Source organism: Hyperolius riggenbachi, chromosome 1 (assembly GCF_040937935.1).
Source record: "Hyperolius riggenbachi isolate aHypRig1 chromosome 1, aHypRig1.pri, whole genome shotgun sequence".
NCBI classification, from domain to species: Eukaryota; Metazoa; Chordata; class Amphibia; order Anura; family Hyperoliidae; genus Hyperolius; species Hyperolius riggenbachi.
This window is the reverse complement of record NC_090646.1, coordinates 98,575,659-98,596,549: the sequence shown is the minus strand read 5'-3', so window position 1 is coordinate 98,596,549 and position 20,891 is coordinate 98,575,659. Positions and strand designations below refer to the sequence as shown.

The 20,891-nt window shown below is 45.8% G+C and overlaps 1 protein-coding gene across 1 annotated transcript in view; it reads left to right on the top strand.

Annotated features, from left to right (window-relative positions):
• The first annotated feature begins 13,213 nt into the window (after positions 1-13,213).
• SLC2A9 (solute carrier family 2 member 9) overlaps positions 13,214-20,891 on the top strand; it is a 524,193-nt gene continuing 516,515 nt past the window's right edge. The window contains exon 1 of the mRNA XM_068277492.1: positions 13,214-13,257. Coding sequence (XP_068133593.1) covers positions 13,234-13,257 — 24 coding nt within the window. The 5' untranslated portion in view covers positions 13,214-13,233. The remainder of the gene's footprint in view (positions 13,258-20,891) is intronic.

Here is a 20,891-nt window from a genome sequence, read left to right as displayed (position 1 = left end):
GACTACTGATACTAATGATAAATAACGGCTACCCCTGGAGACCGGCGTTGTGTGGCTGGTTGCGAGCGTACGGTGGTAGCGTATGCTGGGGTCAACAGCGGAATTTCAATACAAAAATCTGAACGCAGACTTACAGGATTCGCCTACAAAGGTCCATAGGAGGGTGAGCTTCTCCTTTTCTGTATACACAGCAATACCAACATACGGGTTGTCTATTGTGACTATTGGACCCCGTGGTCTCCTAATAGCAACATTGAGAATATTGTTGGCAATGTGTGGGAAACTATGAAGCATTTTTATTAGCAACTTTACAATTTTTTAATTACCATTACAAACTTTCAGTATCATTTTTGTATCCTATGTGTGCACACAGATTTTTAGGCAAAATAGTGATTCTGAGGAACCAGTATACTTCGGTGTGTATGGAGACTGCAGTTGTGAGTGATGTATAGATGTGCAATATCTTTTATATGGTTCTTTCCTTTTATGACTAAATGACATATTTACTATATACCCAGCGCTCCTAATTCATTATATACAACAAAATGTTTGCATTAATTTTTCGGTGTGAATGAGGCCTTACTACCCTTTCCGTTCACCTCCTTCACTTGCTGTTCTACTGAGGCAAGGTTTTGGTGGCTGACCTGGGCAACTCTGGCAACCTATGACCTGGACAAACTGCACCACACATGTGCAGTAAGTCCATTCACCCTTGTGGCCGCACTCAATGCCGTCAACACACAGGCGCATGCTCACTCCTGCGTCCTGGCATGTGCTCTCCACTGTAGTCAGCAGTCCGTGCTGTGGAGACGTGCTGGTGTCTGTGTGACAGCATTCAGCACAGCCACAATGGTGCTGAATAGTGTTGGGCGAACAGTGTTCGCCACTGTTCGGGTTCTGCAGAACATCACCCTGTTCGGGTGATGTTCGAGTTCGGCCAAACTGTTCGGCCATATGGCCGAACTAAGAGCGCATGGCCGAACGTTACCCGAACATTCGGCTAGCGCTGTGATTGGCCGAACGGGTCACATGGTTCGGACCCGAACACGCTCTGATTGGCCGAATGGGTTACGTGGTTCGGGTCAAATACCTGATCCACGTCATTTCTCCGCCATTTGTCTGTGGGTTTAGCTTTGGGTAGGCAGGCAGGCAGGGTAGTTCTCTCTCCAGCCAGGCTAGCCAGGGTCCCCCGGTCATTGTGTCGCTGCTGGGAACAGTAGTAGTACACCGCTCAACCACACTATATAGCATTGTGTTTACTGCCACTCTGTGTGTCTGCTGGGAACAGTAGTACACCGCTCACCCTGTATAGCATTGTGCTCTGTGTCGCTGCTGGGAATAGTAGTACACCGCTCACCCACACTATATAGCATTGTGTTTACTGCCACTCTGTGTCTGCTGGGAACAGTAGTACACCGCTCACCCTGTATAGCATTGTGCTCTGTGTTGCTGCTGGGAATAGTAGTACACCGCTCACCCACACTATATAGCATTCTGTTTACGGCCACTCTGTGTGTCTGCTGGGAACAGTAGTACACCGCTCAACCACCACTGTATACCATTGTGCTCTGTGTCGCTGCTAGGAATAGTGGTACACCGCTCACCCACCACTGTATAGCATTGTGCTCTGTGTCGCTGCTGGGAATAGTAGTACACCGCTCACCCGCCACTGTATAGCATTGTGCTCTGTGTCGCTGCTGGGAATAGTGGTACACCGCTCACCCACCACTGTATTGCATTTCTGTACTGCCACTGTACTGCTGCCAGTCAGCGTGTACTTTAAGGATAAGTGAAATGAGGAAGAAATCCGGTGAAAGAGGGAGGGGCAAGGGAAGAGGTGTTTCCCCTGACGGTTCACGTACAGGCCACAGGGGAGCACCGAAGAAAACCCACTCAATACCGCCCATGTTGTCCAGGACAACAACCCTCACAAATCAAAAAGAACAGGACCAGATAATTACTTGGATGACCTCTCAAGCGTCCAGCAGTGGGTTAAGCAGCACCAGCACATCACGCACGAGGTCCGAGTCCTCAGCCAGTTACAAGGAGCCAGTGGGCACAAAGCTGACACAACCGGCAGCGACACCACGCACACAACTGCCAGATAACCAGTCCGAAGAATTTCCTCAGGACACAATGGGGTATTCGCAGGAGCTATTTTCAGCCCAACAAACTTCCACCTTTCAAAGGTCAATGGAACAGCCAGAAATTTTGTGCCCGGATTCACAACCATTGACTGTGGGAAATGCACCGCGCTCTGAAACCCAAATACCAGAGCAAGTTGGGCAGGAGGGGTTTCAATTGCAGGAGGTCGGCCGAGAAGGTCTTGAAGACGACGTTGGAGTGTGCTGCGCAGAGGTTGTTGTGGGGAGCTCTACTCCACGGCGGCGGCCCACAATCACATATGACGAGTTTGAGGAGATGGAAGAGGAGGAGGGTATGGACAATGTTGACAGAGACCCAGATTTTGTATGTGAAGGAGAACATCGCCGTCGTAGCAGCACAGATGAGTCTGTTGAAGAACCCACTGCTGCACGAGTTCGCCTTGTGCCACAAGGTAGGCGGCGTGAAATTTCAGGCACCACAAGCGTGGAAGTTCCTTTGAGACGCAAACAGAAATCGCCAGCAAGGCAGGTGCTCCAAAGTCTGGGCTTTCTTTGAAGACTGCACTGAGGATGGTACCATGGCGATTTGCAAGGTGTGCAAGACCCGCCTGAGCAGGGGGAAAAGTATTAACCTCTCCACCACCAGCATGAGCCGCCACATGCTATCCAAACATCCCACTCTGTGGGCAAACGCGGCAGGACAGGGTACCAGCAACACTGCCTCCCTTGGGTTCACCAGACTCACCACTAGACCCGCCTCAGCAGCAGCAGTAGCCCAGCCATTGCGTGGTTCACAACATTCACAAACATCAGACGACGCTGACACTGTCACTTTCCGGACTAGTGCTCTTGAGGTCTCCCAGTGTTCATCAAACACAACAACCAACAGCCCTTAAGTATGCAGCCCTACGGTTCAGTTGTCTGTCTTGGAGATGTTTGAGCGCAAGAGGAAATTGCCAGCAAATGACCCCCGGGCCGTGGCACTAACAGCCAGCATAGCCAAGCTTCTGGCCTGCGAAATGCTGCCATATCGAGTGGTGGAGACAAACAGCTTCAAGGGCATGATGTCAGTGGCCATCCCACGTTACGTGGTTCCCAGCCGCTACCACTTTGCGCGCTCTGCAGTGCCTGAGTTGCATGAGCACGTGGTCAGCAAAATAACCCGAAGCTTGAAGAATGCCGTTGCCTGCAAGGTTCACCTCACCACTGACACCTGGACGAGTGCGTTCGGCCAGGGTCGATACATCTCCCTTACCGCGCACTGGGTGAACCTTGTGGAGCCTGGCAGCGATTCCTCACCTGCTACGGCGCGGGTGTTGCCCACGCCGCAAACAGCTGCACCGCCGTCCCTCCCACTGGATAACAACAGCAGCACCTACCTCTCTGACTCCTTCTCCTCCAACGCATCTCAAAGCTGTACCTCATCCGGAAACGCTAGCATGCGTCAGCAAGCGTTGCTGAAGCTGATCTGCCTTGGGGATAAGCAGCACACAGGGGAGGAAATTTGGAGGGGAATAAAGGAACAGACGGATTTGTGGCTGGCACCGCTGGACCTGAAACCGGGCATGGTTGTGTGTGATAATGGGAGTAATCTCATTCGCGCTTTAAGGTTGGCAAAGCTGACACACATCCCTTGCCTGGCGCACGTGATGAACCTAGTAGTTCAGCGGTTCCTGAGGACATACCCAGGCGTGGCCGATCTTCTGTTGAAGGTGCGACGAGTGGCCAAACATTGTAGAAATTCCAGTACTGCTTCGGGGGCACTCGCCAAGATGCAGGAGCGCTTCAATCTCCCCCACCATCGCTTGCTGTGTGATGTCCCTACGCGCTGTAATTCTACGCTGCACATGCTAGCCCGCTTTTGCGAGCAGAAGAGTGCAGTGGTCCAGTACATGACGGCGCAGTACCGAGGCGCGTCCGGACAGCTGCCAAGCTTCTGTGGATCCGATTGGGCCAACATGTTGGACCTCTGCCAAGTCCTCCAAAATTTTGAGCAATCCATGTTGCTTGTGAGCAGTGACAACTCTTCAGTCAGCTTTACCATACCACTGCTGTGTTTACTGAAGAGGTCAATGTTGAAAATCAAGGAAACAGCTGTCATGATGCAACTGGGGTAATCTGAAGGAGAAAACGATCAGCGTGATGGTACCAACATCAGGCCATCCGCCTCAGGAAACGCTGGCCCCAGCAGCTATGACGAAGAAGAGGAGGAGGAACAGCTGGAGTTGGAGCAGGAATTTCCTGCCACCACTGACTAGGGCCAGAGCGGTGCACGTTGGACTTCCACAATTCAGCGCGAATGGTCAGCAGAAGCAGACCAGGAAGAAGGTGACGACTATGATGCATCACAACAACTAGCACAACGCTCACAAGAGGATGATGAGGATTCTGGCAGGACTCTGGCACACATGGCTCAATTCATGCTAGACTGCATTGAACGCGACTCACGCATTGTGCGCATTCTGGACAACACCAATTACTGGGTTTATACACTTCTGGATCCACGGTACAAACACAATGTTCCAAAACTGCTTGAAGAAAGTCAGACAGGTCAAAATGGAAGAATACCAGCAGGCCCTTGTGGAGACTTTAGAGAGGAGATTGACATCCTCCCCCCTCCTCTAGCCAGTTGTACGCCGACAGACTGACTTCCGCAAACCCAGGACGACCAGGAGGGCAGCAAACACAAGCCGCAGCTAGTGCCCAAAAGGGAATGGTATCGGCAGTGTCCTTGGAGTGGGAAAATTTTCTGACACCCATGCAGCAGCAGCCCACAGAACAGCAAGCGTGCAGATCCACCTCCAACACCGATCACCTGGAGAAGATGGTCAAGGACTACATGTCAGATGGCATAGCTGTGTCGAACAATCCATCTGCACCCTTCAACTATTGGGTATCGAAGCTAGACACCTGGCACGAACTGGCAATGTACGCAATAGAGGTGCTGGCTTGCCCGGCAGCCAGCGTTATGTCGGAACGCTGTTTCAGTGCTGCCGGAGGCATCGTCACAGATTGGCGTATCCGCCTCTCCACAGAAAATGCAGACCGTCTGACTCAAATTAAAATGAATCAATCCTGGATTGGAAACGACTATGCAACACTCCCGGACCCCAACCAAGTAACATGAACAATGACCATCTGTGATGGGTTAGCGTTTCCGGTCCCTGTTTATGGAACCTCTCATCTTTATTACATTTATGACTGCATGGCGGCAAAAAGCATTGCTATACCCGCACGCTTTTTGTCCTCATGCAAGGCCTGGGTTGTTGTGTCTCAAAAAGCGTGGCCTTCTCCTCCTGCGCCTCCTCCTGTTCCATCACGTGTGCTGCTGCTGCTGCTGCTGGGTTAGCGTTGCCGGTCCCTGTTTATTGAACCTCTCATCTGTATTACATTTGACTGCATGGCGGCAAAAAGCATTGCTATATCCGCACCCTTTTTTGTTCTCATGCAAGGCCTGGGTTGTTGTGTCTCAAAAAGCGTGGCCTTCTCCTCCTGCGCCTCCTCCTGTTCCATCACGTGTGCTGCTGCTGGGTTAGCATTTCCGGTCCCTGTTTATTGAACATCTCATCTGTATTACATTTATGAATGCATGGCGGCAAAAAGCATGTTACCTGTGCAAAGAAACATGACATTTTCCGCATTTAAAAGACAGTTTTTCCTTTGAAACTTTACAATCAATTTTCTCAAAAACTATAAGCTCTTTTTGCTAAATCTTTTTTTCCTCTTGTACCCACTCCCAATGTGCACATACCCTGCAAATTTGGGGTATGTAGCATGTAAGGAAGCTTTAGAAAGCACGAAAGTTCGGGTCCCCATTGACTTCCATTATGTTCGGAGTTCAGCGCGAACACCCGAACATCGCGGCCATGTTCGGCAAACGTTCGCGAACCCGAACATCCAGGTGTTCGACCAACACTAGTGCTGAACGGACATACTGGGCATGCGCGGCGCAGTATGTCCAGGTCATCGGTTACCTGAGGGGCCTAGATCTGCCATCGGAATGGGTCTTGCTACACAAGAACGACGAGTAATGAAAGGGAGTAGAAGGTGCGGTAAGTATCTACTAAAACCCCACACATAACATATGCCCATTTCAAACAGTCCTTCAGCTCTGGTATTCTTTTAAGATGCTTCTTATTAGTATTGTTACTATTAGGCCCATTTCACATTTGAGTTGTATTTCATACAGCTTTATCAACCCCTGCCATGTACTGATGAGGACCCAAAGTCCGAAACAGGCTGTCTACATGTGGGTTTGATAAGGCTGTGTAAAACTTAAAGCTATAAGCTTGCTCTACACCAGCGGTTCTGGATGCTTGCTTGGCTTACAAGGGCGAAAAGGGATAATTTGCATATTCAGTAGAGCATTGTGGGTAACCACAAATGTTCACTTATAACTGAATTATTGCAAATGTCCTTCTGTTTTAAGAAGGCAAATTACACCAACATTTGAGTTGAAAAGAAAAAAAAGTGTGTTTGCGGAACTGATACTGTACAGACGGAACAGATGCAATGTTAACCTATGGATCCGTTCTGCACGATCCGCTGAATGGGACCACAAGTTTGCTACAGCACCTATTTTTCCGGACAACTGAGCCCAGCAGACTGGAAACAGAAGATGAACACCTGCATTGGGGGCAATGAGAGAACGGAACGTAAAGAAATGGACCATTCTAAGGGTAAAATCCACTGGGGGTGGGAGGGGGAAGAAGTGCACCTGAGCGGGCGGGTGAGGGTTTCTTACCAGGCTTCAGTTTTCTTCCCCTTCAATTGCGGCACACGTTGCATCATGTGACTACAACACTTCCTCCTGGGTTGAAGGAGGAAGCGTGGTAGTCGTGATGCGACTTGGAACGCGACATGAGACGCAATTGAAAGCCTGGTAAGTTAACCCTCCCTCGCCCGCCCTCTCAGGTGCATGGATCCTTGGAACGGAGTGAAAACTGATTCGATTGACCCGGTGATCATACCCTTTTTCATGGATCCGGTTGCCAGTGTGAACCAAGCCTTTACGGATCGGCTGAAGCGGAAACCAGATCCGTTTGGCTGTAAATGCAAGTGTGAAACGGCCCTTAGGGCTCTTTTTTACATTAGGGCAGATTTTCTGCGTTTCAACGCAAAGGGTAAAGTTTGCGTTACCCAAGGTGAAATGAAAATCCATAGACTTTCATTTTAGCTTTCACATATAACGCAGCCTTTTTGTGCGTTGCGTTACACTGCACCCAGGTGCAATTTTTCGGCCGACGCTAGCTTTTTTCGTTACAATGTTAGTCAATGTAAAACGCACACTATGCGCGTTTTTAATCCGTTAATGCAGGCAATCAGTCCCAGAATGCAACAAAGGAACAATGTAGAAAGTTGAAAACTAAAAGAAAAAAAATTACCTGCGTTTTCCTATGTGCTGTAACGCATTGAAAACGGATTAATAACGCACACTGCAGTGCAACGCATATTAAAACGCATACAACAAAACGTATGCTTTGAGCGTTCTCCAACGCAAGCTCTGATGTGAAAGAGCCCTTATGGTTAGTGTTCTGTGTAGTTGCACTCTGTGTGGAATTTTGTACTGGCTATTTTTTTTTAAGCATTGTTAGGACCCATACAGGGTCACTTGTTCACTAAACACTGAAAGTACTTACAAATAATTTTCATATCTATATTTCGTATATTCAAGGCTATTAACCCATTTTGTTTAACCTCCTTAGCAGTATGCCCGATACTGTGTTGGGCATACCGCTCTCTGTCCTCAGGAGTCCCCCAGGATTAATGAGTTTGCTCACATGCCTGCAAAACCTTTAGCTAGCAGTAGGCTAGTTAGTACAGGTGTCCGGCACCACCCGATCGCCTGCGATTTCCATCACCCCCCTGCCCCCCCCGTTTATACATTACCCAGCCTGGATCCAGCGATCGCGCAGCCTCCCCGGACAGCTCCGGTCTCTCTCGGGTTTGCGCATGATGTCGGTGACGTCATGTGTGATCCTCCCCATAGTGAAGACCGGAGCTGTGCGGGGAGGCTGCGCTGTCGATCGCTGGATCCAGGCTGGGTAATGTATAAACTGTCTGGATTGGGGGGGGGGGGGAGGGGGTGCCGGACACCTGTACTAGCTAGCTAAAGGCTTTGCAGCCATGTGAGCAAATTAATTAATCCTGGGGGCACAAACTAACAAAACCTCCTGAGCGGCATAACGCTCAGGAGGTTAAAGGACAACCGTGGTGACATGAGATAGATGTGTATGTACAGTGCCAAGCACACAAATAACTAGGCTGTGTTCCTTTTTTTTTTTTTTTCCGTTCTCTGCCTGAATGAGTTAAACATCAGGCATGCAAGTGACAGTTTCTGTCCGGGTCAGACTATAGCATAACCCTCACTAAGTAATTACAGCAGTAAACGCTTTCCTGTCAGTAAATTGCTTCTAAGAGCAGGAAAAGGTAAAAAGGGTCAAATAGTTCATAGATGTGAGCTTTGGCATACTTCAGTGAAGGTGTCATTGAGCAGAGACAATGAAACAGTAAAAACTAGATTTAAATATAAAATAAAACTGTGGGATATCTGAAGAACATGTAGTAATGAGGAGCGCTGTGACCACCACGTTAGTCTCTATACCTCACTGGTTGTGAGGGAGTCATCCTGGAAACAACCACATCCAGCTAACATAAATTCCAGAGTGCCTAAAAAAAAAACCAAAAAAAACAAAACCTTTTTATTCAGTTTCCAAAAAAGGTACAACTATAGAAAATCTCCCTTCTGTCCACCCCCTAAAACAGTATCAGCACAGCCGTGGTAATTGAAGTCAATCAGATGTATCCATCATTGACAGTGACAAGCATACACACATTACAGTGGCCACGGAACAGAGGACGTGAGGTCGGCCCGTAACGTCATCGGAAGAGTTCTGTGCTGCATTAGTCGCACGCTAAGGCGGTGTGAACTCGGAACGGCTGTGCTCATTACATGTGTGGTCTGCCTGGCTTGTCTACAGTATAGTCGTGCTGCCTGTCTGGATTTCATAACCACATGCATATGGATGCAAGCTGCAAAGTTTGAGACCCAGTGGGGCATCTTTGTGCTTATGTACTGTGGAACCAGTGAGGTGTTTATAAGCATAACGGTGACAACTACTTTATGCCAGCCAAAAAGTTTCAGTACTATGATTTGAGTGCAGTAAGACGGCCCTGAGGCTATTGTTGCATTATGTCACTACGGCATGTGCACCTGGATAGTCGCAGCTGTCACTAAGTGGAAAATACATTGGATGGATGTCTTCAAGGGATTGCCAATCCTGTAGTGCTGCCATCATCCTAGAGATTGTCCTCTTTGTTCAGAGGCCACTGTAATGTGTGTATGCTTGTCAGTGTGAATGATGGATACATCTGATTGACTAGCCGTGCTGATAATGTTTTTAGGGGGGGTGGGGGGAGGGGATAAGGGAGATTTCTATGGTTGTACTTTTTTGGAAACTTTGAATAAAAATCGGTCTGTTTTTTTTAAGACACTCTGGGATATCTAAAGAAGTAATTTTTAGAAGGACGGATACGATTGTTTTTCTCATCACTTTATTTTCATCTCGGATGTCCTTTAAAGCAGGGGTCCCCAACCTTTCCCAGCCTGGGGACCACTTCCTGACCAAATTTTTCTCGGGGGGGTGAGGATGCGGGGACGGTGGTGCGTCCTAGTGGATAGTCGTGCGCAGCGGGTTACTGGGGGGGGGGGGGGATTGGGGTGCGGGGGCATAGCTAGCATAGTTGCCCCAGTATGGCTAGTATAGGTACCCCAGTATAGTTAATATAGTGCCCAGTATGGCTAGAATAGTGCCCAGTATAGGTAGTGCCCCAGTATAGCCGCCCCCCCCCCCTCCCGCGGCCGCCGTTGCTGTTACCTTAGCTAGCGGGCGCTTCCTCTATATTCCCCTCTCATGCCATGTAACTGACTCACAGCAGCGCGGCTGCTGTGAGGAGGCAGGAGAGAGTGCGGCTTCCTGTAGCGGCGATGTGTATCGCCGTTACTACAGTGGAGGAAATAATTATTTGACCCCTCACTGATTTTGTAAGTTTGTCCAATGACAAAGAAATAAAAAGTCTCAGAACAGTATCATTTCAATGGTAGGTTTATTTTAACAGTGGCAGATAGCACATCAAAAGGAACATCGAAAAAATAACCTTAAATAAAAGATAGCAACTGATTTGCATTTCATTGAGTGAAATAAGTTTTTGAACCCCTACCAACCATTAAGAGTTCTGGCTCCCACAGAGTGGTTAGACACTTCTACTCAATTAGTCACCCTCATTAAGGACACCTGTCTTAACTAGTCACCTGTATAAAAGACACCTGTCCACAGAATCAATCAATCAAGCAGACTCCAAACTCTCCAACATGGGAAAGACCAAAGAGCTGTCCAAGGATGTCAGAGACAAAATTGAAGACCTGTACAAGGCTGGAATGGGCTACAAAACCATTAGCAAGAAGCTGGGAGAGAAGGTGACAACTCTTGGTGCGATTGTTCGAAAATGGAAGGAGCACAAAATGACCATCAATCGACCTCGCTGTGGGGCTCCACGCAAGATCTCACCTCGTGGGGTGTCAATGGTTCTGAGAAAGGTGAAAAAGCATCCTAGAACTACACGGGAGGAGTTAGTGAATGACCTCAAATTAGCAGGGACCACGGTCACCAAGAAAACCATTGGAAACACATTACACCGCAATGGATTAAAATCCTGCAGGGCTCGCAAGGTCCCCCTGCTCAAGAAGGCACATGTGCAGGCCCGTCTGAAGTTTGCCAATGAACACCTGAATGATTCTGTGAGTGACTGGGAGAAAGTGCTGTGGTCTGATGAGACCAAAATAGAGCTCTTTGGCATTAACTTAACTCGCTGCGTTTGGAGGAAGAAAAATGCTGCCTATGACCCCCAAAACACCGTCCCCACCGTCAAGCATGGGGGTGGAAACATTTTGCTTTGGTGGTGTTTTTCTGCTAAGGGCACAGGACAACTTAATCGCATTAACGGGAAAATGGACGGAGCCATGTATCGTGAAATCCTGAACGACAACCTCCTTCCCTCTGCCAGGAAACTGAAAATGGGTCGTGGATGGGTGTTCCAGCACGACCATGACCCAAAACATACAGCAAAGGCAACAAAGGAGTGGCTCAAGAAGAAGCACATTAAGGTCATGGAGTGGCCTAGTCAGTCTCCGGACCTTAATCCAATAGAAAACCTATGGAGGGAGCTCAAGCTCAGAGTTGCGCAGAGACAGCCTCGAAACCTTAGGGATTTAGAGATGATCTGCAAAGAGGAGTTGACCAACATTCCTCCTAAAATGTGTGCAAACTTGGTCATCAATTACAAGAAACGTTTGACCTCTGTGCTTGCAAACAAGGGTTTTTCCACTAAGTATTAAGTCTTTTATTGTTAGAGGGTTCAAAAACTTATTTCACTCAATGAAATGCAAATCAGTTGCTATCTTTTATTTAAGGTTATTTTTTAGATTTTCCTTTTGATGTGCTATCTGTCACTGTTAAAATAAACCTACCATTGAAATGATGCTGTTCTGAGACTTTTCATTTCTTTGTCATTGGACTAACTTACAAAATCAGTGAGGGGTCAAATAATTATTTCCTCCACTGTATGTATGCGCTGCCACCATAGACTATAATAGGAATCACAACTGAGCAGCACTCAGTAACATTGGCGCCGTCAGAAGACGGAGCCGAGGTTGCTTAAAAAACACAATAATTCGGCCTCCAGCAATCGCTGGGAGCCGAATTATATCATTCCCCCACTATACATGGCGGCCTGGAGCAAGGAATTGTAATTAATGCGGCCCGGACTTGTGCAGAAGCAGGATCAGCCATATACTGGGTGTATCCTGCACCGATTTCAAATGTATCCCTCAGCCTGTATACTGGACTCTCCTTCCCCTCTTTCAACTCCACAGGGAGTCATCCGACAAATCACCTCAAAGAGTCATATTCAGTTCAACCCTTTAGCAGCCACATATAGCAAAGCTAAATGTGTGCTGCAGGTTATGTTTTTCTTTTGTTTGTTGTTTTTTTGCTGCTGGGGAAATGTTTACTGTAGGGCTACCTATATTGTGTGTGTGTGTGGGGGGGGGGGGGGGGGGGAAGGGGAGGGTAATTATTATAATGGGATGTGCCGCTTTGGGTCATAAAAAAAAAAAACGTAGCGGCATCCCTGCAATTCTGACCACATCAAAAAGCATAAAGTTCACACCGGGGCACTTTTCAGCAAAGCGCTACATCCATGTAACCCTATGTGACTTGTGAGCATTCTCACTGCAGTGTTGCAATTTGTGTGAAATGGCATTATCGCGCTGCGTGCAGCATGTTTTGTGCAATCGAGATGCGTTTAGCGTTGCCTGAGCAATATCTCAAAGCGCAATTCCCGAAAAATCGCACTGCAAAACGCCAGTGTTTTGTGACTGTAAGCGTGAGACTGATGCTACGTACACACATGCGACAACCATCGTTCGTTGTCAACGACGAACGAACTTTTAATTGATGAAAGAACGACCTAAGTAAAGTTAGTTTTAAAAGGTGTGTAACGATCTGATCGTTAGAACGAACGTTACATCACGTAAAGCAACTATTGCGCCTGCACATAAAAATGAAAAGTTCCATGGAGAAATAGTGAAATGCGCATGTCAAGCCTAGTACGAACGACCGTTTCCAACGATGTACTACTTTTGCAAACGATCGTCGTTAGAAAAAACCCGCCAAGCTAGATCGTTCGTTTTTAACGATCTAGCTCGTCCGTCGTTAGACTTAATAGTCATTGGCTGCTTTTTTTTAAACGATCATCGTTTGAAACGATCGGGGAACGATCGTTTCAAACGACTATAGTCGCATGTGTGTACGCACCTTCAGAGTCATAGTTCAGCTTTCTGTCTTGGCAGAGTTCTCTCAGAATCATCAGACAGTAATTTCTGCAACAGCACATTGTTCTCAAAAATAACCAACCAAACACAGCACAAAAAAAAAACAAAAACATCAAAATAACTCCAATCAAATTGCAATCTGAGCTTTGATTCAGGCGTGTCCCTGAGTGCCTGCCAAGTCACAAATGATTACGCACAGCAGTCTAAACATGTTACAAGTTCTGCAGTTGCCCAGAAATGGAGACTGGAGTCCTGCACAAGGTACTTTGTATGAGGCTGCTTGATGGATAACTTTATGATTTAATTTTTTCATCAGTAGTTGTGACTTGTGTGTGTCTTTTTTTTCTTCTTTTAGTGTGTGTGTGATAGAAATTATTTATGCCTGCATTTACTTCCCCATTGTATTATGCTTTACAGCTGTGTAGAGTGGGTTGAGCAATCAGACAGAGGGCAAGGCTTTCGTTTAGTTTTCAGAGGACAAGACATTCAGAGACAAAAGATAAATGAAAAGGTTTGACCGTTCTATACTAAGGGCAGCAGCCAACAAACGTTCTCTGGGTACATCGGCAATAAATGCTTAGTCTGCACTTGCAGGCTGTTACTTTCCTATAGCCCTGCTTAGAGGTGTAAGGGCTGGTTCACACGGGCATTTTTGCAGCCTTTAACGTGGTGTTTCAGACGCGGCGTTTATTGGGATCTACTACCGCTGTCCCATTCAAGTGAATGGGAGCGTTTAGAGCTGGCTTTTGCAGGCATTCATGAAAAGTTTAGGTGTGCTTTAAAGGATCACTGTAACAAAAAAATGTTGACGTTTTGAGACCTCTGTAGTCCTTCATGTCAATGTAGCACAATAAATCATCTCTGTATCAATCTGCAAAAGGCTTGTGACTGAAACGTCCTGGTGTACTGAGAAAGGAAGCCTATATAAAGCTTGGCTGCAAATAGCAATGATGGGTGCTCTCTCTACTTGAAGCAATAAGTTCTAAGGTTTAAATCCCGCAAACAACACTATCTGCATGAAGTTTGTATGTTCTCCCCATTTTTTCTTGAGCTTCTTTTCATTAAACTGGTTTCTTTTCATTTCGCAAAATCATACTGATACGTTGACTGGTTTACCCCTGGATTGGCCCTAGACTGTGGAAGAGATATTACGACTGTGAGGGCCCTTTTCCACCAGCGCGTGTGCGCTGGCTGAATCGCAAAAACGCAAACCGCTAGCGATTTTACAATCGCTACGGTTTGCTTTTTAACATGGGAATCGCGGTAGGTCATTTCCACTACCGCGATTTGTTTTTGCCGGGAACGCGAACGCGCGGCGGAGCGATAATTGCCGCGATTTTGCTATGCAGTGCATAGCATAGCAAAATCGCGGCCGCGAACGTCGGGGAATCGCGATTCAGCAATCGCTAGCGTTCAGCGTGAACGCTAGCGATTGCTAGTGGAAAAGGGCCCTGATAGGTATTAGATTGTGAGCTCTTTTGTGATGTCCGTTATTACTATTACTATGTATTATTGTTATTACTATTCATATAGAGCTTCCTGTCATTGACTTGCATTGGTTTGGTATTTCCACCTTCAAGATAGCAACAGATTGTACTGCTTTTACTTCAGCAATAACTATCTACTATGAAGAAAACTGATAATTCACTAGAAAATAAAACAATGACAGATTATAGCTGTGTAATGGCAGTTTTGTAAGTATCATCACCTGGAAGAATAGAGCAAAGCAGTAATGATGACTATATATTGGTCTGTTATCATGGCCTATCAGTTCCTGGATAAGGGGGGTCCCTGTCCTCTGTACTGCTGGTAGATGCTGCAAATATGAAATGTGTATATTGAAATAAAGCAGGGCAGGGGTGGCCCGGTAGGTGATGAGCTTTGTATAGAGTGTATAACGCTAGGTTCACAGTGGGCATTGTATAAGCATACAGTGAAACACCAGCACTGTAATAACCGCGCAGGAGATTTGGGCGCAGCCGGCGCCACCATAGATAGTAATAGGAATTCCGGCTATAGCGGTGCACAGTGAGTAACTTCGGCGCTGTCAGAAGACGGAGCTAAAGTTACTTTTAAAAAACTGTAATTCTGCCTCCAGCAATAGCTGGCAGCTGAATTACATCATTCCCTACAATCCACGTGGACCTGGCGGGGGAATAGTATTTAACACCTCCGGGAATTGTACAGCAGCAGAATAAGCCATACCAGCTGTATCCTGCGCCCAAGTCTGCCGGGGTTGATTTCATATGTATGCAGTGAAACATAGTCCATGAAAAGTATGCTTCACTATACTGCATGCAGTGCATTGGGATGCTTTACGCCATTACAGCACAACGGCCGCACTGAACGCTGCATTGGATTTTCATTGTAGTGCGGAAAGCCGAGTTACAATATAGCCGTTACACCGCACTGTAAAGCCCCATTGTGAACCTAGCCTAGCTAGTGGGTACTAACAGATTCAGAGCCTGTTGCAGAGGGGAACTAACCTCTCTATGCTTGTACACTATATGCAACTTACCTTCCATGTATTTGTATGTTACCATGTCCACTCATCACTCATTTCCTTAGGATGGAGAGTGTTTCTAGTTCGGGGGTTGTCACACTCAGTGTAGAGGGGTACCTAGTCTCAAGCTTGCAAGTCTTATCATTTAAAAAGAGGTCAGCAGGATTTTGCTTAACGGCTCCTGACTGATATACGGAACTCAGCTGTCCAAAGTATGGAACTTGCATACCCTGCATGGGAACTGCCGGCATTACTACTACGCTGCATTAGGCTTAGCAGCCAGAAGTGCGGCATAGTTTTAACATGCATCAGTCCTGAACTGGTTAATTAAAGAGCCAGATGACAAGGATTGCAAAAGCTGACAGTCAACGGATCCTATATTATTAATAGAATTTGTCCACACTTGTCAGTCCGCAACGCAAAAATCCGACCTGCACAATCTTTTACATACAGCGGATGCATTTCCCACAGAAGCCTTAGGAGGTGGAAACAAATTTGCTCCAAACTCCGACTGTATCACAATACACCATCCGCGTGGACAGTGTATTGTCCACTCCGGTTGGCCGCTGGCAATCCAGCTTGATGTGAAGTAAGTCTTTAAAGAGACTCTGTAACAAATTTTTCAGCCTTAGTTCTTCTATCCTATAAGTTCCTATGCCTGTTCTAATGTGCTCTGGCTTACTACAGCCTTTCCTAATTGCACTGTCTCTGTAATAAATCTTATCTTCTTTCCTCTGTCGTGTCTGTCAGGCTACGGCTTGAATGTGTGGAATGTGCAGGGCTGCTTGTGATTGGATAGAAGCGATACACACCCTCTGCAGGCCCCCTGCACACTCTGTATGACTCTCACACACTGTTTATGTGAGCCTATCACAAGCTGGTTAGTTTGTTTGTAAACACTGCCTAAAACTGGCAATTACAAGCCAGGGTTGCAGCAGAGAGTGGCAGAAACAGCACAGAGGGGCACAGGAGAAAATAAGGAATAGAATGGTATGCTTTTTAGTGTAAGAATATTAGAGTACAGATTCTCTTTAAGAGACCATTAAGTGAGGGGGAAACATGAGTTGCATTTATCTGAGGCTTCTTCTAGCCCCCAGCAATTTCTGAGGTCTCTGTGTCCTTCCAGTCCCCTCAGCTGTGCAACCCTCAGCCCAACTAAAATCTGCGGCTATAAGGTCTCCACAATTGTGGTCCCGTGGCCGGGAGCATTTTGCACATGTGCGAACGCACCAGGGCACATGAGTGCAATCATGGAAACGTACCCTTAGTAATCCCCACTATGTTTCAATATGAAAAATAGTGCAATTTTTCAATAGGATCCAGGAAAGAATTGCAATCTTTCATCACCTAAAAGCAGCCAAGGTATCTTTGAATGATCCTTAGTAAATCAGGACCTAAGTGTTTGGAGATATTTATTATTGAAAGTGCTACAGAACGCACCTTAAATGCAGCACCTCTTAAACATGGCGTGGCTTGAATTTTGCATTTAATCTGATTGAGAAGAGTTGATCTGCAATTAAAACACATTCAGAATTGCATTTTGGTTTCATTGGGTTTTTCCACAAGCAGTCTGTCCTATTCTGCTGCATTTGAATTTCATTCCTGATTGGCTTGGTTCAGTGGTTGGGTGTAGAGCTGGAGTTACAGAGCGACGGGCCCCTCTAAAAATTGTACACAGCTTCTGTAGCACTGTATATACCGTATATATGGTACACATAATACAATACAATAACATTTCTATAGCGCTTTTCTCCCATAGGACTCAAACGCTTAGGCTCTCTCAGATTCAGTAATTAGTAGGATGAAGTAGTCACACAACAAGTTATATTTCTGCAAATGCCAAACTGAACAGGTGGGTTTTCAGTCTGGATTTAAACACGTTCAGGGATGGAGCTGTCCTGATCTGTTGAGGTAAGGAGTTCCAAAACGTAGGGGCAGCATGACAGAAGGCTCTGGGACCAAACGTTTCCAAGTGGACTCTGGGTATGACTAGATTATTAGAACCTGTTGATCTAAAAATGCGGGGATTGCTATCAAGTCACACATCTGTTTCTCAAAGGACAACCACAGCAGCTGAAGGAGGGGCCTAGCTGGGCCCATGGGTCACAGAGCCACGTTGCAGTCACAACCACTGCATCCCCTATTGCCACACTACTGTCTGGCTTTCATGCAAATTGTATGCAGGTTAGAATTGGGCCAATCATGTGCATTTCCTGTTTGGCCCATTGCCAGGCTGCATACAATTGGCACTAAATCTGCCTCCAAGTGGGAATTATTAGTATATCATTGACTATTTCTGGTGGCTGGTTGGTCAAACAGGAGTCGCATGCATCCCACAGTGGTGTAGCAATGGGGATGCAGAAGTTGTGACCGTACCAGGGCCCTTGCACCAGAGGGGCCCACTAGGGGCCTTCCTTCATCGATCCTATTAGTTTTTCATTGGTGTTATGCGGATAATGAACACCTGTATATGTGCATTGCATAGTGGTAATCCTTAACAAGCTATTTCCTTACTCTGATTACACCTTTCTGACACTCAATAGAGTGCTTGGGGCCCCATGTAAAACTTGCACTGGGGCCCAAGCTCCACTTCTACATTAAATGAACAGCGTCTGATTTCCATGATCAGCTAACGGCCACATACCGCAATTCTGGAGGGTTTAAAGTGCACCATTATTACGGTGACATTATATATATATATATATATATATATATATATATATATATATATATATATATCTGATTTCTTTGTTTTTCTTTAGTTCTGTTTTAAGAGACTTGACCCTCTTGGGTCAACATTTCTTCAGGTCTGTAAATAGGTCTCTAGTGCCAGAACTGTAAAAAGCTTCGCTTTATTGGGTCTATAAACAGAGAGCGGCTCTCTTATCTAAAAATATGACTGTAAGTTGTGGATTGTTCAATCCGAGAAGCATTCCTGATCTCGCTGCCCAACACGCAGAGTTCCCCAAACCTGTCCTCAAGGCCCACCAACAGTACATGTTTTGCAGGAAACCACAAACATTCACACATGGGGTAATTAGTGTCTCAGCAGAGCTGCTTAACTACCTCTGGATTTCCACAAAACATACACTGTTGGTGGGCCTTGAGGACAGGGTTGGGGAACACTACTTTAAAGGGTGCGAAAGGTGACATGTGACATGAGGAGATAGACATGTGTATGCACAGTGCCGACTAGACTGTGTTCCTTTTCTTCTTTTTCTGCCTGAAAGAGTTAAAGGACACCCGAGGCGAAGATAAACTAATGAAGTAAAATCTTGTATCCATGTTCCTTCTCCTAAAAATGACTTTTTAACCACTTGAGGACCACAGTGGTAAACCCCCCTAAAGACCAGGCTGTTTTTTTCATAATTGGCCACCGCAGCTTTAAGGCCAAGCTGTAGGGCCGCACAACACAGCACACAAGTGATTTCCCCCCCCCCTTTTCTCCCCACCAACAGAGCTCTCTGTTGGTGGGGTCTGATCACAAGGGGGGCCCCCTTGTGTTTATTTTTTTTTTATAAATATTTATGTTCTTGTATTTGTCTTTTTTTTTTTTTTTTTTTACAGTTTCTGTGTTTGTTTTCTTTTTTGAAAACCCCTCCCTCCAGCTGGCCAATTGCGTGATCGGCTGTCATAGGCTTCTGCCTATGAGAGCCGATCGCTCTCTTGTCCCAAGTGCAGCGCTGCTGCTGATCGCAGCACTGCACTATGTAAATAGATGGCGATTACGCCATTAACAGTCTCCCAAGCAGAAATAGCCGCTTGGAGACTGAAGGTGGGGCGGAGCTCGACCCCCCCTCCCCCGAGAAGGAGATGCGTGCGCACACCCTGCTCGCGATCTCCTTCAGTAGCCGGCTCCAGGACCTGACGCCAATTGGCGTTAGGCGGTCCTGGGGCTGCCGCCGCGTTCACACCCATTGGGGTGACGCGGTCGTTAGGTGGTTAAGAGATTCCACAGTTTAATTTTATGTTCAAATCTACTTTTTAAGTTTTAACAGTTTTATTGTTTCTCCTCAATGACACATTCATTGAAGTATGCCAGAGCTAAAATCTATGAACAATTGACCCTTTTTATCTCTTTCCTGCATAATTTGACTTAGAACTCTCTGACTGTGAGAAGGACTGTATTATTTTTAGCTGAAACACTGGGACAAAATTAGATTTTACCCATGAGGTAAATTATCAAACGTTTGTTAAAGTGTTTGATAAAGCTTAGTGTAGTGAGGCCATTGTGGCCAAATAGTAAAATTACATCTACATTTTTTTTGTTCAATATAAGACCTATGTTGATCTAATTTTTGCATTTTAAATTAATCCCTGACCTCCCGGCCTGCCCAATAGTTACCCCCCAAATATTTTTTTTAAATTACAAATAAAAAAAATACATACCGTAAATAGTTACTTTAGGGACTGAACCTTTTTTTAATATGTATGTCAAGAGGGTATATTACTATTACTTTGTAAATTATGGGCTTGTATTTAGGGATGGACACAACTGAAAAAAATTCACCTTTATTTCCAAATAAAATATTGGCGCCATACAATGTACTAGAGAAATATTTTAAACCTTGCAATAACCGGGACAAATGGGCAAATACAAGGTGTGAGTTTTAATTAAGGTAGCATGTATTATTTTAAATCTACAATGGCCGAAAACGAAGAAATAAGGAATCTTTCAATTTTTCTTATTTTTCCCGATAAAACACTTTTAGAATAAAATAATTCTTAGCAAAAAGTACCCCCCAAAGAAAGTCTAATTGGTGGCGAAAAAAAAAACAAGAAAAGATTGTTTCATTGTGATAAGTAGTAAGAAAGTTATAGGTGAATGAATGGAAGGAGCGCTGACGGGTGAAAATTGTTTTGGTTTTTTAAGGGGGAAAAACCCTTCGAGGTGAAGTGGTTAAGAGGTAGAACTGTAGATACAAATGTTTATTTCATCCGTTTATTTTCACCTCAGGATTCCTTTAAATTAATATGTTGGTGTGTTTGTCATTATATTTCTTATTTTCAAATGTAAGTATGAAGCCAAACTAATTATGACAGAAAAGATCAGTGTGGTTTGAAGTCCATCTTTTTGTATGAATTCTTTGCTGTATGCATGTCTTGGGGTGTCCCAGGGTGCCCAAGGTGTGGCAGGTATGTGTCCTAAAGAACAACTGTAGTGAGAGAAATATGGAGGAAGCTATATTTATTTCCTTTTAAACCATATCAGTTGCCTGGCAGCCCTGTTGATTTGCTATTTGGCTGCAGTAGTGTCTGAACAACACCAGAAACAAGCATGCAACTAATCTTGTCAGATCTGACAATCATGTCAAACACCTGATCTGCTGCATGTCTGTTCAGGGTCTATGGCTAAAAGTATAAGAGGCAGAGGATTAACACAGGACAGTCA